Raw genomic sequence first — 21,542 nt, forward strand, 5'->3', positions numbered from 1 at the left:
CACGAAACATTTTAATTCAAATTCAACATTCTTGTGTAAATTCAACGTTATCTTGTGTAAATACTTTTCCAGCTCTATTAGTACCCCCTAAGCACTGCACATAACCCCCTACACACTAGACACGGGGGAGAGGGAACATCTGTACATCCAACATCTCAGGGAAAACACACCGCTGTCCAAGTGCATGTGTGTAGGCTTGATCTTAGTGGAAAATCACAACCTTTGAGTTTCAGTGTATGAAGCTTGATGTGAATGTAAAACTACACCATGACATCATGTGTGAGCCATGGTGTTCAGTGTGATCTCCCTTTGACTAGTTTACACAGGGTCACTGAGCCCCAAAACCCTGGGTAGAGGGGCTCAGTGAATGTGGAGTGAAATGTGTGCAGGAGGGTTAGTGTGTCAGAGGAGACCCTGTAGAAGGACAGAGTGGCGGCCAGCCAGTCCATATACACTCCTACTCTGTTGGAGTCAGAGGAGGGGGAAGGTATGACAGTTCTCTTATGGTTGTGCCAGGCAGTGTAACGGTTAGAGGTGTCAGAGCATTCCAGACTCCAGGACTTGTCATTGTATCCCAACACACAGTCATTGATGATGATGAAAACCTATATTGTCCCCAATGGGGAAATTTTGTTGTCAAACAGCTTAGTTAGGGCAGACAGAAAACATTCAATAAATAAATAAATAAAACAGTGCAGGCTCAATAAGTAAAAAGTTCCAAGTTCCAAAGTTCCAGCTCCAGGTCTCCCCCACCCTGCAGGGCCTGGTTGTAGAGTCGGAGTGCAGCTGGAACAAAGGACTGTCCAAATCTTTTTGTACTTTGACGGGGGAGAACAAATCTGTGGCTGAACTTGCTCCTCATCCCCGCCAGCTCGCAGTACATCGGGTGGGAGGGACAGTTTTTTCCCCATCCTCTGTTCTGCCACCCCCTCTAGGCTGTCCAGCCCGGTCCCCACCACAGAGCTGGCCTTCTTCACCAGTTTGTTTAGCTTCGCAGCATCCCTGGCACAGATGTTTCCACCCCAGCAGGCCACGGCGAAGAACAGAACGCTGGCAACCACCGACTGATAAAACATTCGCAGCAGCTTGTTGCAGACGCCGAAAGACCTCAGCCTTCTCAGGAAAAACAGTCTGCTCTGCCCTTTCCTGAGAAGAGCCTCGGTGTTGTCAGTCCAGTCCAGTTTGTTATTAATTTGTACTCCCAGGTACCTGTAGGAGTCCACCCTCTCGACTTCCACCCCCTTGATGGTGATGGGGGCTGGGGTCCTTCTCTTCCTCCTAAAATCCACCACCAACTCCTTTGTTTTGCTGGTGTTAAGCAAAAGGTAGTTGGTGTCGCACCACTGCACAAAGCTCTCCACCAGGGCCCTGTACTCCTCATTACCCCCTCCTCTCCTGCTGATTCCTTTATATGTCATTCCTATATTAGCATCTCCCCTCCACTCTACCTCCCAGTAACAGCACCAAGTCAGACCCTCTCTACACAGCACCTGTGGCCAGCCCTCAAATCTCTCTGGGTGATCAGGATACGGCTGCCTTCCTCCCTTTGTCACATTTCTGTTCTCCTCAGACAGAGAGAGGCTTCTGTTCGCTGTGTTTGGGTCCAGTGTGAGCTCACAGGCATCTGAATGAGAGGGCCAAAATAATCATCAAATCAATACAATTGGATAAATTACAATATTCACATTGTGATCTTGTTAAGCCCAGTTCACATCTATGCAACGCAACACGACGGGTCAGTTTTAGAACGTTTAGACCGTCGCAGAGAAAAAACTTGGCAACTACTTGCGAATGACGGGTGGTGAGACAGATGAGACAGATGGGTGGTGAGACAGATGAGACAGATGGGTGGTGAGACAGATGAGACAGATGGGTGGTGAGACAGATGAGACAGATGGGTGGTGAGACAGATGGGTGGTGAGACAGATGGGTGGTGAGACAGACAGGTGGAGAGACAGATGGGTGGTGAGACAGATGAGACAGATGGGTTGTGAGACAGATGGGTGGTGATGATGAGACAGATAGGTGGTGAGACAGATGAGACAGATAGGTGGTGAGACAGGTGGGTGGTGAGACAGATGGGTGGTGAGACAGATGAGACAGATGGGTGGTGAGACAAATGGGTGATGAGACGCAACGAGACACAGACGACACAAACAACGGTTTCCATAACAACAAAATAAGTTGTGTTTACCCTGCAAGATGGCTGACAGCGACAGTGACTTCCCTGATTGGCTGAAGAGAAATATCAGACATTCCATAAAATCTGGACGTTCTACTGAGATTTGACATGTCAAATCGCTGGCGATTCCTTGTGACTGCGAGTTCTGTCGCATTGCGTCGCATAGATGTGAACTGGGCTTTATATGGTAACATAATTTTTTTCACAAAATATTACTTATTAATTTAAAATCTTTTACAAGGGATAGAACTAATTCACATTTACTAATATTTTAGATTTACAAATGAATACAATACTGGTGCTCTGTTTGAACTCAGCTGTACCCTGATTATTGAGTAATATCACAGTCCTGTTCTCTACAGTGTTGGAGACTTACATTTGATCAGCCCAGGTTTGAACCAGCACCCTCCACCAGGGTCCACCCTATATCAACCACAGAAGAACATACAGTGGTTGGATGACACACTCACAATCATGTGGGAAATAGATACTGTGCATTAATCTCATTGATGCGTCCAGCCACATATTCAGCCTTTACCTGAGTGTCTGTAGTTTACAGAGTGGATCTTTCTGTACAGCAAAGAGCAGCGCCAGTCCTGAGTCTCCAGGGTGATTGTAGCTGAGGTCCAGCTCTCTCAGGTGGGAGGGGTAAGACCTCAGAGCTGAAGCCAGAGAAGCACAGCTTTCCTCTGGGACTCCACAGAATGACAACCTGGGGAAATAGTGTCACTCCATCTGTTATCAAGAATCTGATTGTTCCTCTCTAATGTACATCTTTACAGCTGTAAATCCCCTTAATTCAGCAGTTGAAAGGCTAGACACATTGTATTTAAGTGAAGAACAACTAGTGCATCATAATGACCCCAAAAACTCATGCTTCTACACCCCAAAAGACCTCACCTCAATGTCTGTAGTTTACAGTGTGGACTCCCCAGTCCAGCAGAGAGCAGCTTCCCCCCCCCGTCACGTAGATAATTATTACTGAGGTCCAGCTCTCTCAGGTGGCAGGAGTCTGAGCTGAGAGCTGAGGCCAACGCTTCACAGCATCTCTCTGTGAGGTGAGATCCATTCAGCCTGAATGAGGAATACAAAGAAATATATTTAGCCAAACGATCACTGTGATGCAAGAATTCATTAGTGAGAGTTATAGTTGCTCTCAACAGGGAAGCAAGCAACCATGGATACATTTGAAGTCACTGGATTTCTACGTCTGGTATAATGTATTTGGTAGCTATTGGTTCAGTGCAGCATTGTGTAGCCCCATGTGCTGAGCTAAGGCCAGGTGGGTCAGGATTTGAGGAGGGCAAACATATTCAGAGTGCAGACAGAGCAGCCCCCCCATTCCACCATACTTAATGTCAGACAAAAAGTCTTCATTTGAGCTGTGGTGTGAGTATCCGGGGTACCGCGAGTGGAATGCGATAGTCATTACGTTAAAAATAAAGCAAATGTCAGGAATGGATTCCTTCAAATAAGTGTTTAGTACTCCAACTATAACTGTCTCTTTCTCGCTCATTATTGGGAGTTGAGACACAAAGAGACTGAAAATGATGGAGCGAGTCACATACTTGTGTGTCAATAAAACATGAAAGATAATATAACTCAATTTCTTCTGTTTAATCTGTAAATCATAATAAGTGATCATAAAGTCACTTGCTTATTGCATGAATTATGTATTGTTTGTTGTGTGTACTATGATATAAATTATACATTTGTGTGTCAATAAAGTATAAATGAAAAGGAGCCAATCAAGGAATGTGTTGTTTGACCAAGTACACAATAGTAATACGTTTTAGATAATCATTAAATTATTTTCAGTGATCAAAATCTACAAAAGATCATTTTGTTTTTCACACCAAGTATTGTTTGTTAGGCTTTGTTATGAAGTTGTTGTTGTTTGTTGTATTTTTCATCAAGCGGCCTACTCACTAATTACTATTGTACAATGCATTTTCATAACCCTGAAATCGTCCTAATTCACTAATTAATAGAGTCTACTCTATTCTACTTACAGTGCTGTCTTAGAGGCTGTGAGCACTGGCAGTAGCCTCAGAAGACCCTCCTCTGATCTGGAGTATTTCTTCAGGTCAAACACATCCAGCTCCTCTTCTGAAGTCAGCAACACAAAGACCAGAGCTGACCAATGTGCAGGTGAGAGTGAGGCTTCTGAGAGACGTCCTGAGCTCAGGAAGCTTTGGATCTCCTCCACTAGAGAATGGTCATTCAGCTTATTCAGACAGTGGAACAGATTGATGCACCTCTCTGGAGAGGGATTCTCCCTGATCTTCTTCTTGATGTACTTGACTGTTTCCTCATTGGTCTGTGAGCTGCTTCCTGTCTGTGTCAGAAGGCCTCGTAGGAGATTCTGATTAGACTCCAGTGAGAGGCCCAGGATGAAGCGCAGGAACAGGTCCAGGTGTCCATTCTCACTCTGTAAGGCCTTGTTCACTGCGCTCTTGTGTAAGTCGACTAGAGGTTTGCGTCTGGGTGATGACCATAGATTAAACTGTGAGGATTTCTGTTTGACCAGTGAATTCTTATTGCTGTCGTTGAATGTGAGGAACACATATAAAGCAGCTAGAAACTCCTGGATGCTCAGATACACAAAGCTGAACACGTTGTGCAGCCCACACTCCTCTATGAAGATCTGAGTGCACACTCCAGAGTACACTGAGGCTTCTCTGACGTCAATGCCACACTCTCTCAGGTCTTCCTCATAGAAGATCAGATTGCCCTTTTCCAGCTGTTTGAAGGCCAGTTTTCCCAGTGACAGAATTAGCGCTTTATCCCAGTGTGGATCTCTGTCATTGTCTCCAAGGTACCTCACATTCCTCTGTTTGGTCTGAAACACCAGGAAGTGTGTGTACATCTGTGTCAGAGTCTTGGGCATCTCTCCTCTCTCTGCTCCACCCAACAGTCTCTCCAGAACATCAGCTGAGAGCCAACAGAACACTGGTATGTGGCACATGATGTGGAGGCTCCTTGATGACTTCATGTGTGTGTTGATTCTGCTGACCAGGTTCTCATCACTGATTCTCTTCCTGAAGTACTCCTCCTTCTGTGGGTCGTTGAACCCTCGTACCTCTGTCACCCGGTCAACACACTCAGGAGGGATCTGATTGGCTGCTGCAGGACGGGAGGTTATCCAGAGGAGAGCAGAGGGAAGCAGATTCCCCTTGATGAGGTTTGTCAGCAGCACGTCCACTGAGGTTGACTCTGTGGCATCACAACATGTCTCGTTGTTCTGGAAGTCTAGAGGAAGTCGACACTCATCCAGACCATCAAAGATGAACAGAACTTTATACTTGTCAAAGTTGAAGATTCCTGATTCTTTTATTTCAATGAAGAAATGACCAAGAAGTTCATTCAAACTGCGTTTCTTGTCTTTCATTAAATTCAGCTCCCGAAAAGGAAGTGGAAATATGAACTGGACATCCTGATTGGCGTCTCCTTCAGCCCAGCCCGTAATGACCTTCTGAGTAGAGACTGTTTTTCCAATACCAGCGACTCCCTTTGTCAGCACACTTCTGTTTGGTTTGTCTTGTCCAGGTAAAGGCTTGAAGATGTCGGTGCATTTGATTAGTGTCTCCTGCATTGCTGGTCTCCTGGATGCTGTCTCAATCTGTCTGACCTCATGTTCGTTATTGACCTCTCCACTTCCTCCCTCTGTGAGGTAGACCTCTGTGTAGACCTTATCGAGAAGTATTGGCTTGCCTTGCTCAGCTATTCCCTCAAACACACACTGAAACCTCTTCTTCAGGGTGGACTTGAGTTCATGTTGGCACACCACAGCGAGCTCATCTGAATGACAAAACAATTAACAAAGTATTCGTGGCACACTTTACATTAAGTTGACCCAATACCTGCAGTAACTGTTATTACATTGTTTAAATACATTGGTTTAATCAACAAGTTGTTATATAGTAATTAATTACATAGTATGTCGTGTAGTTGAATGATATAGGAAACTGTCCAACCCTGTTACTTTGCAATTATATGCAAACAACCAATTTAGTTCCTGCTATAATTACAGAGATACTAAGTTATAGAGGCAACACAATATAAAGATTGACCAAATAGGGATATACAGTACGTAGTAATTACAGTTAGTGGTGTTTATATTTCCAATAATATTTTAGCCCAGTAACACTTCTCTGTGAAAACATAATGAGGTCTCTTACGTTTCTCCAGTGTGTCAGCGAGCTCCTTCTGGTTCATGTTCCTCAGGACGTGCAGAGTGATCTTCAGAGCCCCCTCTCTGGCACTGCTCTCCTGCTTCTCTTCTTCTACATCTTCCTCTTCCTCCCCGTGACTCTCAAGGCACTCTGGGTGGTCTTGAGAAATAAGCCTCTTGAACCTCTTCAGCTGATTTCTCACTAAAGTGATGACATTGTCTTCAAGCAACTGAAACATTTAGATTAAAAAGATGTGAGATAGTTAATAATAGGTCAACCTTTACACCCAGTAGAGAGACTGAATACAAACATCACATCACTTGACTTTGGTATGCAATTGAATCAAGAAATAAATCACTTTTGTATGGGGATTACTTAGCCATGTTCCATGTCATACTTTCTCTTTAGCTCACCCTGAATATGGAGGCCAGTTCACTTTGACTCTGGACAGACTGACCACTGGGAATCTCTGACTGGTCTCTCCACCTTGTCACTGGGGATTCTGGGTAAAAACAAAAAAATAAGCAGATGTATTTATCCAGAGAAGTGTGAATGAGGCCTAGTTTCCCAAATAGAATAAGTTAAGAGTGTATATCACTACTGAATGTTATTGGCAGCCTCATAGACCACTATGGTGATTAAACCTCGAACTAACCTTTGATCAGAAGGAGGAGGTCTTTCTCTGGAGGTTATTGGATGATCCATAGACCGGTCACTCTTCATGGACACACAGCTGGGTACAGGTGAGGCTGGTCTCTCCTGCTGAACCCTGTCAAACACAAAGACACCAACATTCCCACATGTTTAACAGAAGATAACATGTTCATATGAGTGTGTCTGTGTGTCGTCAGGATATTGAAAAAAGGTTATTAAAGTTAAACATAGTTCCTGGGTCAGATGAATATTTCTTTAAAATAACATTGATGTAGCCATTCCAATTAATATATCTGTATTGTAGCTTTTAGGTGTTTAGTGGCCATCTCCCTCCAGGATCCACTCTCCTCCTCCGTGGACAAGCCTTCTAGTGAGAGTTGCAACACTGTCTGTTGCTACAGTACGCATTGAACTACAGTATATATACATTACTACGTCTAACATTTGAAATTCCGCCTTTAATGATAAATATTTGCTGAGCTCATAGAGCTGAAGATGATGTGATTATAAGCTGTACAATAAATTATTGTTGCATTGTGTGCCTTACTTCCATGCTCCCTCCTTGATAGTAGAACCTGAGTTCATTATAGTTAACTGAGGACCTCATGAAACAAACAGGTGGCCTAGTCTCACAGTTAGTTCATCACATCCCCATGTTGCACTTACCCTTGTTTAGTAGTGACGGTTCCTTGTCTGAATTCTATTGGACCGTCCATAGACCAGTCACTCTTCATGGACACACAGCTGGGTACAGGTGAGGCTGGTCTCTCCTGCTGAACCCTGTCAAACACAAAGACACCAACATTCCCACATGTTTAACAGAAGATAACGGATGTCATGCGTTCATATGAGTGTGTGTCTGTAAGTCATCAGGGCCCAGTAGTTCAAAACTTAATCTCAATCAGATCCGATCAGATTTTGAAATCCCATTTTTTGTGATCCAGGATCAGACAACTCCGACAGATTTTGTCCCAGTATTTCAAAGCAATTCAGGATAGGATGACCCTGATCCAGATTCAGACTTTTCAAGATGACTAGATCCTGAATATCAGTGCTTTAATCCTACCAATCTCCATCTAGTGGATATGAAAAATAATACAAGGAAGACAAGAGACCACATTGCAGAGACATCTATAATGTCTAATTATATGTTTAAATACATAAAGGACATCAAATCATAATGGAGTACTGAAGAGGCGTTATCATCATCAGTATCATCATCTTCATGATAAATGCTCTCCAGAGACTCTTCTCTTACCCCATGGCTTCAACATCCCCAGAGAGACTCATTTTAGAGGCAGTGGTCCCCTCCTCTCTCTCCCCAGAGAGACTCATTTTAGAGGCAGTGGTCCCCTCCTCTCTCTCCCCAGAGAGACTCATTTTAGAGGCAGTGGTCCCCTCCTCTATCTCCCCAGAGAGACTCATTCTAGCGGCAGTGGTCCCCTCCTCTCTCTCCCCAGAGAGACTCATTTTAGAGGCAGTGGTCCCCTCCTCTATCTCCCCAGAGAGACTCATTCTAGCGGCAGTGGTCCCCTCATCTCTCTTCTCTCCTCAAATGACCTCTTGCTATAAAGTAACAAAGGAGACAAACGATAAACAGTGAAGTGAGAAACCACAGTATGGGGCTTAACAGAGGGAGGAAAGGGACATGAATGCTGCTGACACTGTATACAGTATCTCTCTCTCCTAAAGCTAACAAGGGATACTTACAATGTCTCTGTCTGTCTGCCTGCCTCTCTGCCTGTCTGCCTGATGCTCTTCTTCTTTGTATGAACCTGTTTGTCTACTGATGCACCTCCTACTTCTGTCAAGCTTCTGTGCAGTTCAGACACTCTCTGTCCCGAAGAACCAATTCTCTCTCTCTCTCTCTCTCTCTCTCTCTCTCTCTCTCTCTCTCTCTCTCTCTCTCTCTCTCTCTCTCTCTCTCTCTCTCTCTCTCTCTCTCTCTCTCTCTCTCTCTCTCTCAGATTGTATCACCCACATCAGTGTAGCATTGCTGTGTCCAACACTGTTCTGAGAATGAGGCTCTACTAAAATGTGGTAATTGTAAAATAGAAGTTGGATCTTCACTTACAGATTGAATAAATGTCAAATTAAATTCTTACAGCTCTGCTGACTGGTCAATAGTGACCTGTGTAAAGACTGTTGACTAGTCATTAGGGTGCAAGCCCACATAGTGGGCATAGCCCTATTGTAACTGTTGGTTATTCAGCCCTGTTCTGTTTTCATGAAAAATGGCCATGACTTCCTCAAATATTGGTAACTTTTTTTGCATTTTGGCAAAGGACCCCAGTCAACACCCTCACAACAATTCTGAAGCCAAAATTCCAGAAAGGGGCGCTAGAGCCACACGTTGAATTCTTCAACATTTTGAGGCTGTAACTTTTGAACGGTTTGTCAACGCTGACCTGCCTCCTCAAGACAAACATATAAAACGCTGTAAAACTGAAAAGACAGGTCCCCCCCCCCAAAAGTCTGTTATTTAGAATTTTGTGAAAAGCACAAAGAAATCTTCTTCAAATATACCGTAATTCCAATCGACATGAAACTTTGTATATAACAAGTATGTCAGAAAATGACCACGCTACATGGTAAATAATCAGCACCTTAATTCAGGAAAATTGCAAGTGAATGTGAAACTTGGTGAGCGTCAAGACAGTATGACAGATGTGTACCACATTCCAACATGATCGGATGAAAAACATCACACTCAATATTCTGCATTTCCAGCCATTTTTAAATGATAACATTTGTAACATTTAACTTTTTTTTTCATTAAACGCAAATATGATTGAAAAGAAAACCCGGAAATTGTTACATAGTATCCTTGTACCAGTCCCTGCAAAGGTTGCGGACAAGTTCATACTTGATCATACAAAATATACAGCATCATGCAAATGAATATGTACCATAAATGATGACATATACAAATAGGGCTGTGTCAGTCATTGTTAGTCTAATCAATCTCTTGCACCCTTAGTGCTTGTGCCTATATTTCTTATCTATAATTATGTAGGGCCTCATGTACGGTAGTTGAACCTACTAGATCACAGTCATATGGACAAAACCAGGTTGAGGCTTCATTCACAAGCTGGTCACATACAGCTGGCTAGCGTAATATGTTTGGGCTACATCATTCTGTGAGATGACACAAAGACATGTGAGTTCATCCTAATCATACTGGACAGTGAAAAACAATGAAAGACAGCAATTTACGGTTGTGATCTGTCTCCCACCTCAGTGCTCAGCTCTGCTCTCTGTCTTCCTCCTCACTGATGCAGCTCTTCCCTGTATGAACTAGTTTGTCCACATTGTATCACCTCATGATCCACACCTGGGGCACTGATGCACCTCCCACTTCTATCAACTTCTCTACAGTTGGTATTTGTTGATAACAATCAAACATATTTCAGATACCCTTGTATGGACCTGTTTGTCCACATTGTATCACCTTAAGCCCAATGCACATGGCCCCGATTTTGTCGCACCGCCGAACATTCGATTCTCAATTCTTTGAATTATTTCAATTGGTGTGAATGGAGAATCGAATGTTGTCGCATCGCACGCCGTGTGCATTGTCTCATTCAAAACAATGGAATCGAATTCGGCGGTGCGACAAAATCGGGGCTGTGTGCATTGGGCTTTATGATGCACATACGTATATATATACAGTATAGGGGATAATTATATTATATTATTATATATAAGTACGTCTAATGTATTATTATTATTATTATTAGTAGTAGTAGTAGTAGTAGTAGTAGTAGTAGTAGTAGTAGTAGTATCCATGCTGTAAGTGACATCCTGACGTCATTGTTATTGTCCTTCTGCACATGCGGGTCTGTTCAGGGCCGTGGAATGTTCACACGGGAGTGTAGGTCAAATATAGTAATGTGAACTGCCAAACAAAAAAATCGGATCTGTGTAAAAAAATCGGAATTGCGCATCAAGACCTACAGTGTAAACGTAGCCTAAACAGCTTGTTTTGTGATTCTGCTAACAATTTTAAGTAGTGTTATAGCTAACTAGGTAGCAGTGGGGATTACTCACCCAATCCATTGCATTGCAGTATTTTGGCTTGACTAGCGAGTTTGTGTTGTGATTCTCAACAACGTTGAAACGTAGTTTCGTGTTTCAAAATATAAGTGTGAACATTGTTGATTGATTGGTAATATGAGGACCAAAAGACTAAACCATGTCACAGTGCAGTAACAAGTAATATCAAATTATTTTTTTGCAAATGCTGCGCATTGTAAGTGGCTCTTCATTTCGTGTACTATGCAGCAAGATCGCTATGAACATGATAAAATAAGATGAATAGCATGTCTCATAAAAGTCAGTTCATGCTTGACAAAACTCATTATACTTGAATAATTTGAATAAGCTTTCATGGTTTGTTGTAGCCTAATGTTTAGTAATGTTAGTATTTAGTGGCATATTAAAACCATTATACTTTATATAATAGTTGCCGTAGCAACCACCAACTGTCACTTAACTCTTACAGGTGTCCCTCTGATCGACAGCAGCAGGTAGGGTAAGAACGAGAGGGAGACAGAGAGAGAGGCGCACACGCACACACACACACACACACACAGACACACACAACCCCACAACTTGGCCTCTGGGTGAGCTAGAGGAACGCGGTCTTCGCCGGGGGGTGCAGGGGAGTTAGCTAGCACTAGTTAGCTCGGCCCCTGGGTGAGCTAGAGAAACATGGTCTTCGCCGGGGATGCAGTGGAGTGGCCCGGGGGGGGGGGGGGGGGCAAGTACACTTCACAATTTCCACAGGAATTGTCGCTGTCTAGTTTATACTTGTTTTTAGTTATAGACTATTCTTGTTGTTCATTTAGGAGGCTTCTTATTGATTGCCTCATTTTTCGTTAATGTTGAAAATAAAACTCAACTTTTCATGACCACTGTCTATTAACTGGTATAAATATAGAAACTGGGGTAGATCATCAGAATTTCATATGACTTAAGTTGTGACTTGCTTGACCTGAGCAATCAAGACTTGACTTGACTTGCTTGGCTTATAGCAGTGACTTGACTTGACTTGCTTGGCTTATAGCAGTGACTTGACTTGACTTGCTTGGCTTATAGCAGTGACTTAACTTGACTTGACTTGACTTGCTTGATTCTCACCACAGTAACTTGAGACTTGCTTGTGACTTGCACATGTATGACTTACTCTATAGCTTAGCATTAGCCCAGCTACATGACGTCATCAGTAGTGGACAGAGCACAGATCCTCAGGCAGTGCACATCATCGCGGGGGATTTTAATCATGCCGACCTGAAGGTAGTACTACCCAAGTTCTATCAGCAGGTTAAATGTGCAACAAGAGGAGATAACACACTAGACAAGGTATACACCAACATCAAGCTTGCCTACAAAGCTAGACCGCTAGCTCATCTAGGCATGTCTGACCACGTGTCCATCCTCCTGATCCCAGCCTACACTCCCATGAGGAAAAGTGCTCCCATCACCACTAAGACTGTCAGAACCTGGCCAGCAGGGTCCGCTCCACTGCAGATCTGCCTGAATGACACCTCATGGCAGGAATATGAGCATGAGGACCTGGAACAGTTCACGTCGTCGGTTCTGAACCACATAGTGAACTGCACCAACTCAGCCACCGTGGACAAACGTGTCCGGGTCTACCCCAACACGAAGCCATGGATGACTGAGAAGGTCCGACAACTGCTCAAGGAGAGGAACAACGCCTTCTCAGCGAAGGACAAACTGCTGTATAACACCACCAGGGCTAACCTAAACCGTGGCATCCGGGAGGCCAAGGCAGACCATAGAGAGAAGATTGAGGAATGCTTCCTGAGCAACGACTCCAGGCGGGTGTGGCAGGGGGTTCAGCACATGACAAACTTCAGCCAACAGGCTCTCCGCCGCTGAGGGCGACCCCCTGCTGGCGGAAGAGCTGAACTCCTTCTACGCCCGGTTCGACGAGGGGCGAACGGAGGTAACCACAACACAAACACCACTCTCTCCAGCTCTCAGCAGCCTCACCCTCACAGAGCATGAAGTGAGACGCGTGCTGAAGGCGGTGGACCCCAGAAAAGCCTCGGGGCCGGACGGCGTCCTGGGACGGGTGCTGAGGGACTGCGCCGACCAGCTTGCCGGGGTTTTCACCAAGATCTTCAACCAGTCCCTGTCCCAGGCCACCATCCCACCCTGCCTGAAAACCTCAACAATCATCCCAGTCCCGAAGAAAAGCAGTGAGCTGCCTAAACGACTACCGCCCGGTGGCACTCACACCAATCATCATGAAGTGCTTCGAGAAACTGGTCCGGGCCCACATAGTCACATCCCTCCCGCCCAGCCTGGATCCATACCAGTTCGCCTACAGAGCCCACAGGTCCACAGAGGACGCCATCGCGACGACTCTCCACTCCACTCTATCCCACCTGGAGGGGGGGAACAGCTACGTGAGACTGCTCTTTGTGGACTTCAGCTCTGCTTTTAACACTATCCTTCCAGACAGGCTAGTGACCAAACTACTAGACCTGGGACTATCACACTCCATCTGCGCATGGATCAAGGACTTCCTGTCTGAACGCCCCCAGAGGGTGCGGGTGGGCTCCCACACCTCCACAGCCCTCAGACTCTGCACTGGGTCCCCCCAGGGCTGCGTGCTGAGCCCCATCCTCTACAGGTATGACCTGCGTGCTGAGCCCCATCCTCTACACCCACGACTTCACCCCCGTCCACCCCAGCAACTCCATCATAAAGTTTGCAGACGACACCACCGTGGTGGGCTGCATCTCGGGGGGGGACGAGACGGCGTACAGGGATGAGGTGGAGCAGCTGGGCAAGCTGTGCAAGGTCAACAACCTGCTGCTGAACCAGCTAAAGACCCAGGAAATCATCGTGGACTTCAGGAGGAAAAAATCAGAGGTCCAGCCCCTGCTCATCGATGGAGGGAGCGTGGAGAGAGTCTCAACTCTCCGATTCCTGGGGGTGCACATACAGGAGGACCTGTCCTGGAGGACCAACACAGCAGCCATCATCAAGAAGGCACAACAGCGGCTCTACTTCCTGAGAGTCCTCAGGAACTACCACCTCAGACAGGAGCTGCTTGTGACCTTCTACCGCTGCACAGTGGAGAGCATCCTCACCTACTGCATTTGCGTGTGGTTCTCCAGCTGCACAGCCGCAGAGAGGAAAGCGCTACAGAGAGTCGTGAGATCGGCCCAGAAGATCATCGGCGCCCCCCTCCCCTCTCTGGAAGAGCTGTACAACACACGCTGCCTCAGGAAGGCCTCCAAGATCTCCAGGGACCCATCCCACCCTGGGAACGAACACTTTGTTCGGCTGCGCTCAGGCAGGCGGTTCAGGGCCATGTTCGCACGGACAAACAGACTGAAGCTCAGCTTCTACCCTAGGGCCATTCAGGCCCTGAACACAGCAAAGACCTAGGTTCTAGGCCCTGGACAATCTAGACAATCTAGACAATGTGATGGCAGCTACTAGATTGTAAACAAAAGTGCAATATTGTAATACAACTGTGAACATTCTAAAATAACTTTAATGAATGTGCAACAAATATTATGTGCAATATGACAACCCATGTGTACATAAGGTTCAGATATAGGAAAAGTTAGGATATTTATAGCATAGCTTAGTGTACAGCACAGTGTTTTATTGTATAGTAGTATAGTATAGTATAGTATAGTAGATAGTGTACATAGCCTTATTTATGTCAACCAGCTCTTTTCTCTTTTTTGTTTTTACCCTTGGCTCTCTTGTTTTTAGTCTTTTTTCCAAGCACCAGGGGAGCCCCCCCTCCTAAATTTCGTTGTATGGTACCTGTACTGTATTAATGACAATAAAGACCATTCATTCATTCATTCATTCATTCATTCATTTATTCATTCATTCATTCATACTCCCACCTCTGCTGTGTGGCACCTTCTATCTACCTCTCACCTACCGCTCCTACCACTCACCTTCTCTGTGTCTCACAAAGACACGGCGGTTGGCACCAAAAATCTCAAATTTGGACTCATCAGACCAAACTACAGATTTCTACTGGTCTAATGTCCTTTCCTTGTGTTTCTTGGCCCAAGCAATTCTCTTACTTAATTTTAATTTAATTTAATTTTAAGCATTAAGTCTTACTCTTGTTGTTCTTCCTCAGTAGTGGCTTATTTGCATGAATGGACATTAGACCAGTAGAAATCTGTACTTTGGTCTGATGAGAACAAATTTGAGATTTTTGGCTCCAACTGCCGTGTCTTTGTGAGACGCAGAGAAGGTGAGAGGATGGTTTCTGCATGTGTGTTTCCCATCGTGAAGCATGGAGGAGGAGGTGTGATGGTGCTTTGCTGGTGACACTGTTGGTGATTTATTCAAAATTCAAGGTACACTTAACCAGCAGTGTTCATCAAATCAAATCAAATTTTATTTGTATAGCGCATTTCTTACAAGATGCAACTCAATGCGCTTCACACAATGAACATTTTCAGTCAATCAGTCAATCAATCAATCAATACTGACAGAGCCGCGAGCAGGCAGAAGTGAAAACCTGTACACTATGTAGCCAGGAAAATTCCCTTGCAGCCCTCTACACATAGAGCGACTACTAGCCAGTTTGCCTACCAGCACCCAGCGGTGGATCCCCACCCCCCCCCCCCCCCCCCGGGGAGCCCCCGCCGCCCCACACACCCAGCCCGCCCCACCACCAGCACACCCGGCCCAGCCAAGCAAGCACAGACCACAACGGCCCCGCACAAGGACGGCCAAGCAGGTGCCCCGGCGGCGGAACAGACCAGGCACACGTTGCCACAGCATTCTGCAGCGACATGTCATCCCATCTGGTTTGTGCTTAGTGGGACCATCATTTGTTTTTCAACAGGACAATGACCCCAAACACACCTCCACGCTATGTAAAGGCTATTTGACCAAGAAGGAGAGTGATGGAGTGCTGCGTCAGATAACCTGGCCTCCACAATCAACCGAACTAAACCCAATTGAGATGGTTTGGGATGAGTTGGACCGCTGAGTGAAGGAAAAGCAGCCAACAAGTGCTCAGCACCTCTGGGAACTCCTTCAAGACTGTTGGAAAACCATTCGGTGACTACCTCATGAAGCTGATTGAGAGAATACCAAGAGTGTGCAAAGCTGTCATCAAAGCAAAAGGTGGCTACTTTGAAGAGTCTAAAATATAAAACATATTCTGGTTTGTTTAACACTTTTTTGTTTACTACATAATTCCATGTGTTCGTTCATAGTTTTGATGCCTTCAGTATTAATCTACAATGTAGAAAAGAATACATTGAATGAGAAGGTGTGTCCAAGTGTTTGACTAGTGCAGGGGTCGGCAACCTTAAATGTTGAAAGAGCCATATATTGGACCAAAAAACTAAAAAACGAATCTGTCTGGAGCCGCAAAAAAATGTAAAGCCTTATATAAGCCTTATAATGAAGGCAACACATGCTGTAAGTGTCTATATATTAGCCTATCAAAATAGTAGGCTACAATAAGCCTTAGCACATATGCATACAACCGAATGCAAACGTATTGTGCTTTACAAAAGTGAAACACTAGAATAGCGTAAAGGGGGTCTGGGGGGTTCCCCCCATTTTTTTTTTTTTACAGAGTAGATGCAATTTCGTGTATTCTGGTGCCTTTTAACAAGTGGGTTGATACTTTTATCTGGCTATACTAGCCTGAGAAAAAATATGGATAAGTTTGTAATTTCATCCGGAGGAAGTGAGCAAACCAAGAGATCGTCAGCCAAAAAATAGACAAATCTACAGACTGTAGACTACAGTACCAAATGAAAACTAGCCTCCCTCGTCCTCTTTTCACTATTTTAAGTGACCCACGGGAACGCCGGCGCTCCCAAATATCATACCTTCTTTAGAAGTTCATAATTCTGAAACGGTTTGAGCTAAAGACAAGCCGCTTTTTGCATTTAAAAGTAGGCAAATAGCGCTCACCGGGAAGCTCCCGTTCATCGATGTACGTCGCCGATGTCCGTCTATAAATCTAGCCACACAGTTGTAGACAATGTGGATAGTTTCTTGCTTTGCCTGCCGCAGTACTTCGTCAATCCCTGTGGATATAGGTCTACTCTTGAAAAAAAACCTGTCACATCCAGTCTCATGTTCAAGTATATCCAACTGCGCGCATCAAATCCATCACCCGGAAATGTGATGTACCATTTTTGGACCAAGTCATCGTAAGCGCGTCGGTAAAAGTAACCGCGAGAAACCGCGAGATTTTGCAAGTATATACTTGACATTTTATAGGACATTTAACGAACAATAATTTGAACACGCAATTGAGAAGAAGAAGAAGAAGAAGAAGAATTACAAGTACAATGGCAAATGCAGCTCAGGTGAGAATTTCGAAATATTATTTTTTTTTGTGATCAATTTTTTATTATTATTTCAGGGAGTAAAACAAGGGGAGTGGTAACATACAAATAAACAAAGGAGAAAAATAGAATAACACAAATACGGTTTACCAGTACAAATACAAAATGCGCATAAACCTTTCAACCCCCCCCCCCCTCCCCTTCCCTTCCCAATCTCCCTTTACCCCAATAATTCCCCACCTACCCCTCCTCCCACAAATGTCCCTCCCACCAGATACCTCCCACCCACCCGCCCAATCACAACCCCCCCGCCACCCACCCCCCCCTATCACAGCCCCCCGCCCACCACCCCCCACCCAATCACAGCCCCCCCCCCCCCCTACAGGAATTTGCATGATGCCTGTTGGCTATCCAGTGTTCCATGCTGGCTATGTCAATGAAGTCTAATATCCATCTCTGCGTAGTCAAGAAATGGGGTGACTTCCACCTGCAAGCTATAAGCCTTTTGGCTGCTGTAAGGCCGGCCAGCCAGATGCGTCTTTGTTTGATGTTTAGATCCAGGTTTGAACTGTCATTTAACAATAGGACTAATGGTGAGTGTGGAATGTGTTTGGACAGGATCAGGGACAATGCATCACAAACTGTCCTCCAGAAATCAGCCACTCCCGGGCATTCCCATACCATATGAAAAAAGGTGCCAACTGTATTTCGGGTGCAAAGAGTACAGTTAGGTGAAGGTATGGTCTTTATTTTATGTAGCAGATATGGAGTGAAGTATGTCCTATGAGTAAAATTGAAATGGATAACCTGGTGGTTGGGATTTCTGGAGGAAAGGGATATGTTTTGCCAAATGAATTGCCAATTTAAGTTATTGTGTGATAAAGTATCTTTCCACACTCTGTCAATGTGTAATGGTTTTAAAGAAGCCTTAACCAGGATTGAGTAAAGAGCTGAGACCTGACCCCTGGGTCTGGTGAATGCTATGTGAAATGGATGTATGTCTAATGAGCTATTCCAGGGTACCCCGTATGTGCGCATAGCTGTACGTAATTGAAGGTAGAAAAAAAAGGACGTACCCGGTAAGTTTCTCTGAATGTCTTGGAATGAGCGGAGACCCTCAGCCCCAAATAAATCTGAGAATGTGTGAACTCCCTTGTCACTCCACTGGGGAAATGAGATTGGACGCCCTCCCAACTGGAGAATAGAATTTTTAAATATAGGCGAATGGAGGTACCATTTGGTTGAGATTTTGCAGAGCTTTTCTGCGCATCGCCAAACTGAGATTAATTCAGTGATGATGGAGCCGAATTTCAATTTGGACTGTTTAATAGAAATGTTACAGTATATTACATCTTGTAACCTATGAGGATGGACAATGTTTTCCTCTAAGGGGCGCCAAGAAACACGAGCAGCCGGATCAAACCATGTGGAGAGAGGACGCAGCACAAAGGACCAATAATACCATTCGAAATATTATTAATGAACATTAATAATGTTCAGATGTGTATTTATTATTTAGGTTGTTGCATGTGTTACGCGGCTGTTTCACACTTAGTTTTGTTCATCTGGCTTGGCTAATTGGGTAATCCTATGTGGTTTAGCGTTATCAGAGATATTAGAGAGATATTAGATTAGATTCAACTTTATTGTCATTGCTGAGTACAAGTACCAACAACAAAATGCAGTTATGCATATAAGATGTACAGCTGGCAGGGCTAAAAAACGCCGCGTTGTCTTCAACCACTTAATGTAATTTAAAAGTTCACAATAGCTACATTCTCAGATGTCTACCGATTACTTATCCCCCTATTTTTATTGCTTGTTTTCTTGTTTTCTTGTTTTTGAGAGCTGACTTTTTGCAGGCGCCGAGCTGTGGTCCCGAGCAGAGGGATGACTGGCCACCAACGGAGCTGTCCGTGTCTGACCACTGGGGGTTGGACACAACACTGAACACTACACTACACTGGACACAACACTGAACACTACACTACACTGGACACTGGACACAACACTGAACACTACACTGGACACTGGACACTGGACACAACACTGAACACTACACTACACTGGACACTGGACACAACACTCAACACTACACTACACTGGACACAACACTCAAAACTACACTACACTGGACACAACACTGAACACTACACTACACTGGACACAACACTGAACACTACACTACACTGGACACAACACTGAACACTACACTGGACACTGGACACAACACTGAACACTACACTGGACACTGGACACAACACTGAACACTACACTACACTGGACACAACACTGAACACTACACTGGACACTGGACACAACACTGAACACTACACTACACTGGACACTGGACACAACACTGATCACTACACTACACTGGACACAACACTGAACACTACTGGACACTGGACACAACACTGAACACTACACTGGACACTGGACACAACACTGAACACTACACTACACTGGACACTGGACACAACACTGAACACTACACTACACTGGACACAACACTGAACACTACACTACACTGGACACTGGACACAACACTGAACACTACACTACACTGGACACTGAACATCTGTCATTACGTGAAGCACATTGAGTCGCATCTTGTAAGAAATGCGCTATACAAATAAAACTTGAATTGATTTGATCCCTTGTACACTTTTTTGGGCATTTGTGTTGCAACACACCTGTACATTGTGCACTCTACCCTAGGCCCTTATTTTACTCTAGACAGAAGGGTCGTAACACTTGTTATTAATTCCATTTGGTATACGTCAAACTTTCTTGCATTTCTGGTGTTTGCATTTTACATATTTTAAATACAGTATATGCTATCTACATGTCGCACTGGATGGGGTTAGTGCTGTTGACTCATCAGAAAGTAAAGACTAATTCACAGAGTGTATGAAGATTCCAGTAAGGGTTTTGTGAAGGAGCCCTAGTGCTGTTGACTAGGGCACTCAGCACCATGGACACCTCCAGCCCAGCCCCTTGCACCACGGTTCCTGCCCTGCTCCATGGATTACAACGATGATCGCCTGACCCTTGCCTGACTCCACCAAGTCCTTTGCCTGACCCCTCAAACCTGTTTGACCTAATAAAGTCCCACACCTGGGGTCATTGACATTCTTTTATTTATATACAGTTAGGTCTGGAAGTATTTGGACAGTGACACAATTTCCATAATTTGGGCTCTGTATGCCACCACAAAGGATTTGAAATGAAACAATCAAGTTGTAATTGAAGTGCAGACTTTCAGCTTTAATTCAAGGGGTTGTACAAAAATATTGTATGAAACATTTAGGAATTGCAACCATTTTTATACACAGTCCCCTATTTTCAGGAGCTCAAAAGTAATTGGACAAATTAACAATCATACAGTAAGTAAAATGTTCATTTTTAATACTTTGTCGAGAATCCTTTGCAGGCAATGACTGCCTGAAGTCTGGAACACATGGACATCACCAAATGCTGGGTTTCCTCCTTTGTGATGCTTTGTCAGGCCTTTACTGCAGCAGTCTTCAGTTGTTGTTTGTTCGTGGGTCTTTCTGCCTTTAGTTTTGTCTTCAGCAAGTGAAATGCATGCTTGATTGGGTTGAGATCAGGTGATTGACTCTGGCCATTGCAGAATATTCCACTTCTTTGCCTTAAAAAAGTCCTGGGTTGCTTACACACTATATTTTGGGTCATTGTCCATCTGTATTGTGAAGCACCATCCAATCAACGTTGCTGAATTTGTCTGAATCTGAGCAGACAGAATATCCCTAAACACTTCAGAATTCATCTGTCTGCTTCTGTCTTCACATCATCAATAAACACTAGTGACCCAGTGCCATTGGAAGCCATGCATGTCCATGTCATCACACTCACCAGTGCATTCTTTTTTTTCTCAGAATGTACCAAACAGTTAATTTGGCCAGTATTAATGTTCCCACTATCTCTCTGATGGATTTTTGTTTTGTTTTTACAGCCTAAGGATGGCCTGTTTCAGTTGCATTGAGAGCTCTGTTGACTGCATGTTGTGCGTATACAGCAACAGCCTCCAAATGCAAATGCCACACTTGGAATCAACTCAGACCTTTTACCTGCTTAATTGATAAAGAAATAATGAAGGAATAAATAGCCCACACTGGCCCATGAAACAGCTTTTGAGTCAATTGTCTAATTACTTTTGGTTATTATATA

At 44.4% G+C, this 21,542-nt stretch overlaps 2 protein-coding genes across 2 annotated transcripts in view; both read right to left on the bottom strand.

Moving 5' to 3' along the window:
• Nucleotides 1-293: 293 nt before the first annotated feature.
• Nucleotides 294-2,336, bottom strand: LOC308163862 (stonustoxin subunit beta-like; the record flags this gene model as incomplete). Its single annotated transcript, XM_080538046.1, has 3 exons — nt 294-587; nt 1,377-1,624; nt 2,195-2,336. 3 exons carry the CDS (start codon nt 2,334-2,336, stop codon nt 294-296), a joined length of 684 nt encoding a protein of 227 aa, XP_080394172.1.
• A 380-nt stretch (nt 2,337-2,716) lies between these two features.
• LOC308163863 (NLR family CARD domain-containing protein 3-like) overlaps nt 2,717-21,542 on the bottom strand; it is a gene marked incomplete at both ends in the record, with an annotated part of 29,289 nt that continues 10,463 nt past the window's right edge. Inside the window, 5 exons of the mRNA XM_080538047.1 lie at nt 2,717-2,894; nt 3,083-3,256; nt 4,195-5,983; nt 6,364-6,586; nt 6,771-6,859. Coding sequence (XP_080394173.1) covers nt 2,717-2,894; nt 3,083-3,256; nt 4,195-5,983; nt 6,364-6,586; nt 6,771-6,859 — 2,453 coding nt within the window. The remainder of the gene's footprint in view (nt 2,895-3,082; nt 3,257-4,194; nt 5,984-6,363; nt 6,587-6,770; nt 6,860-21,542) is intronic.

Source organism: Nansenia antarctica (assembly GCF_963989245.1).
Source record: "Nansenia antarctica genome assembly, chromosome: 8".
Taxonomy (NCBI): Eukaryota; Metazoa; Chordata; class Actinopteri; order Argentiniformes; family Microstomatidae; genus Nansenia; species Nansenia antarctica.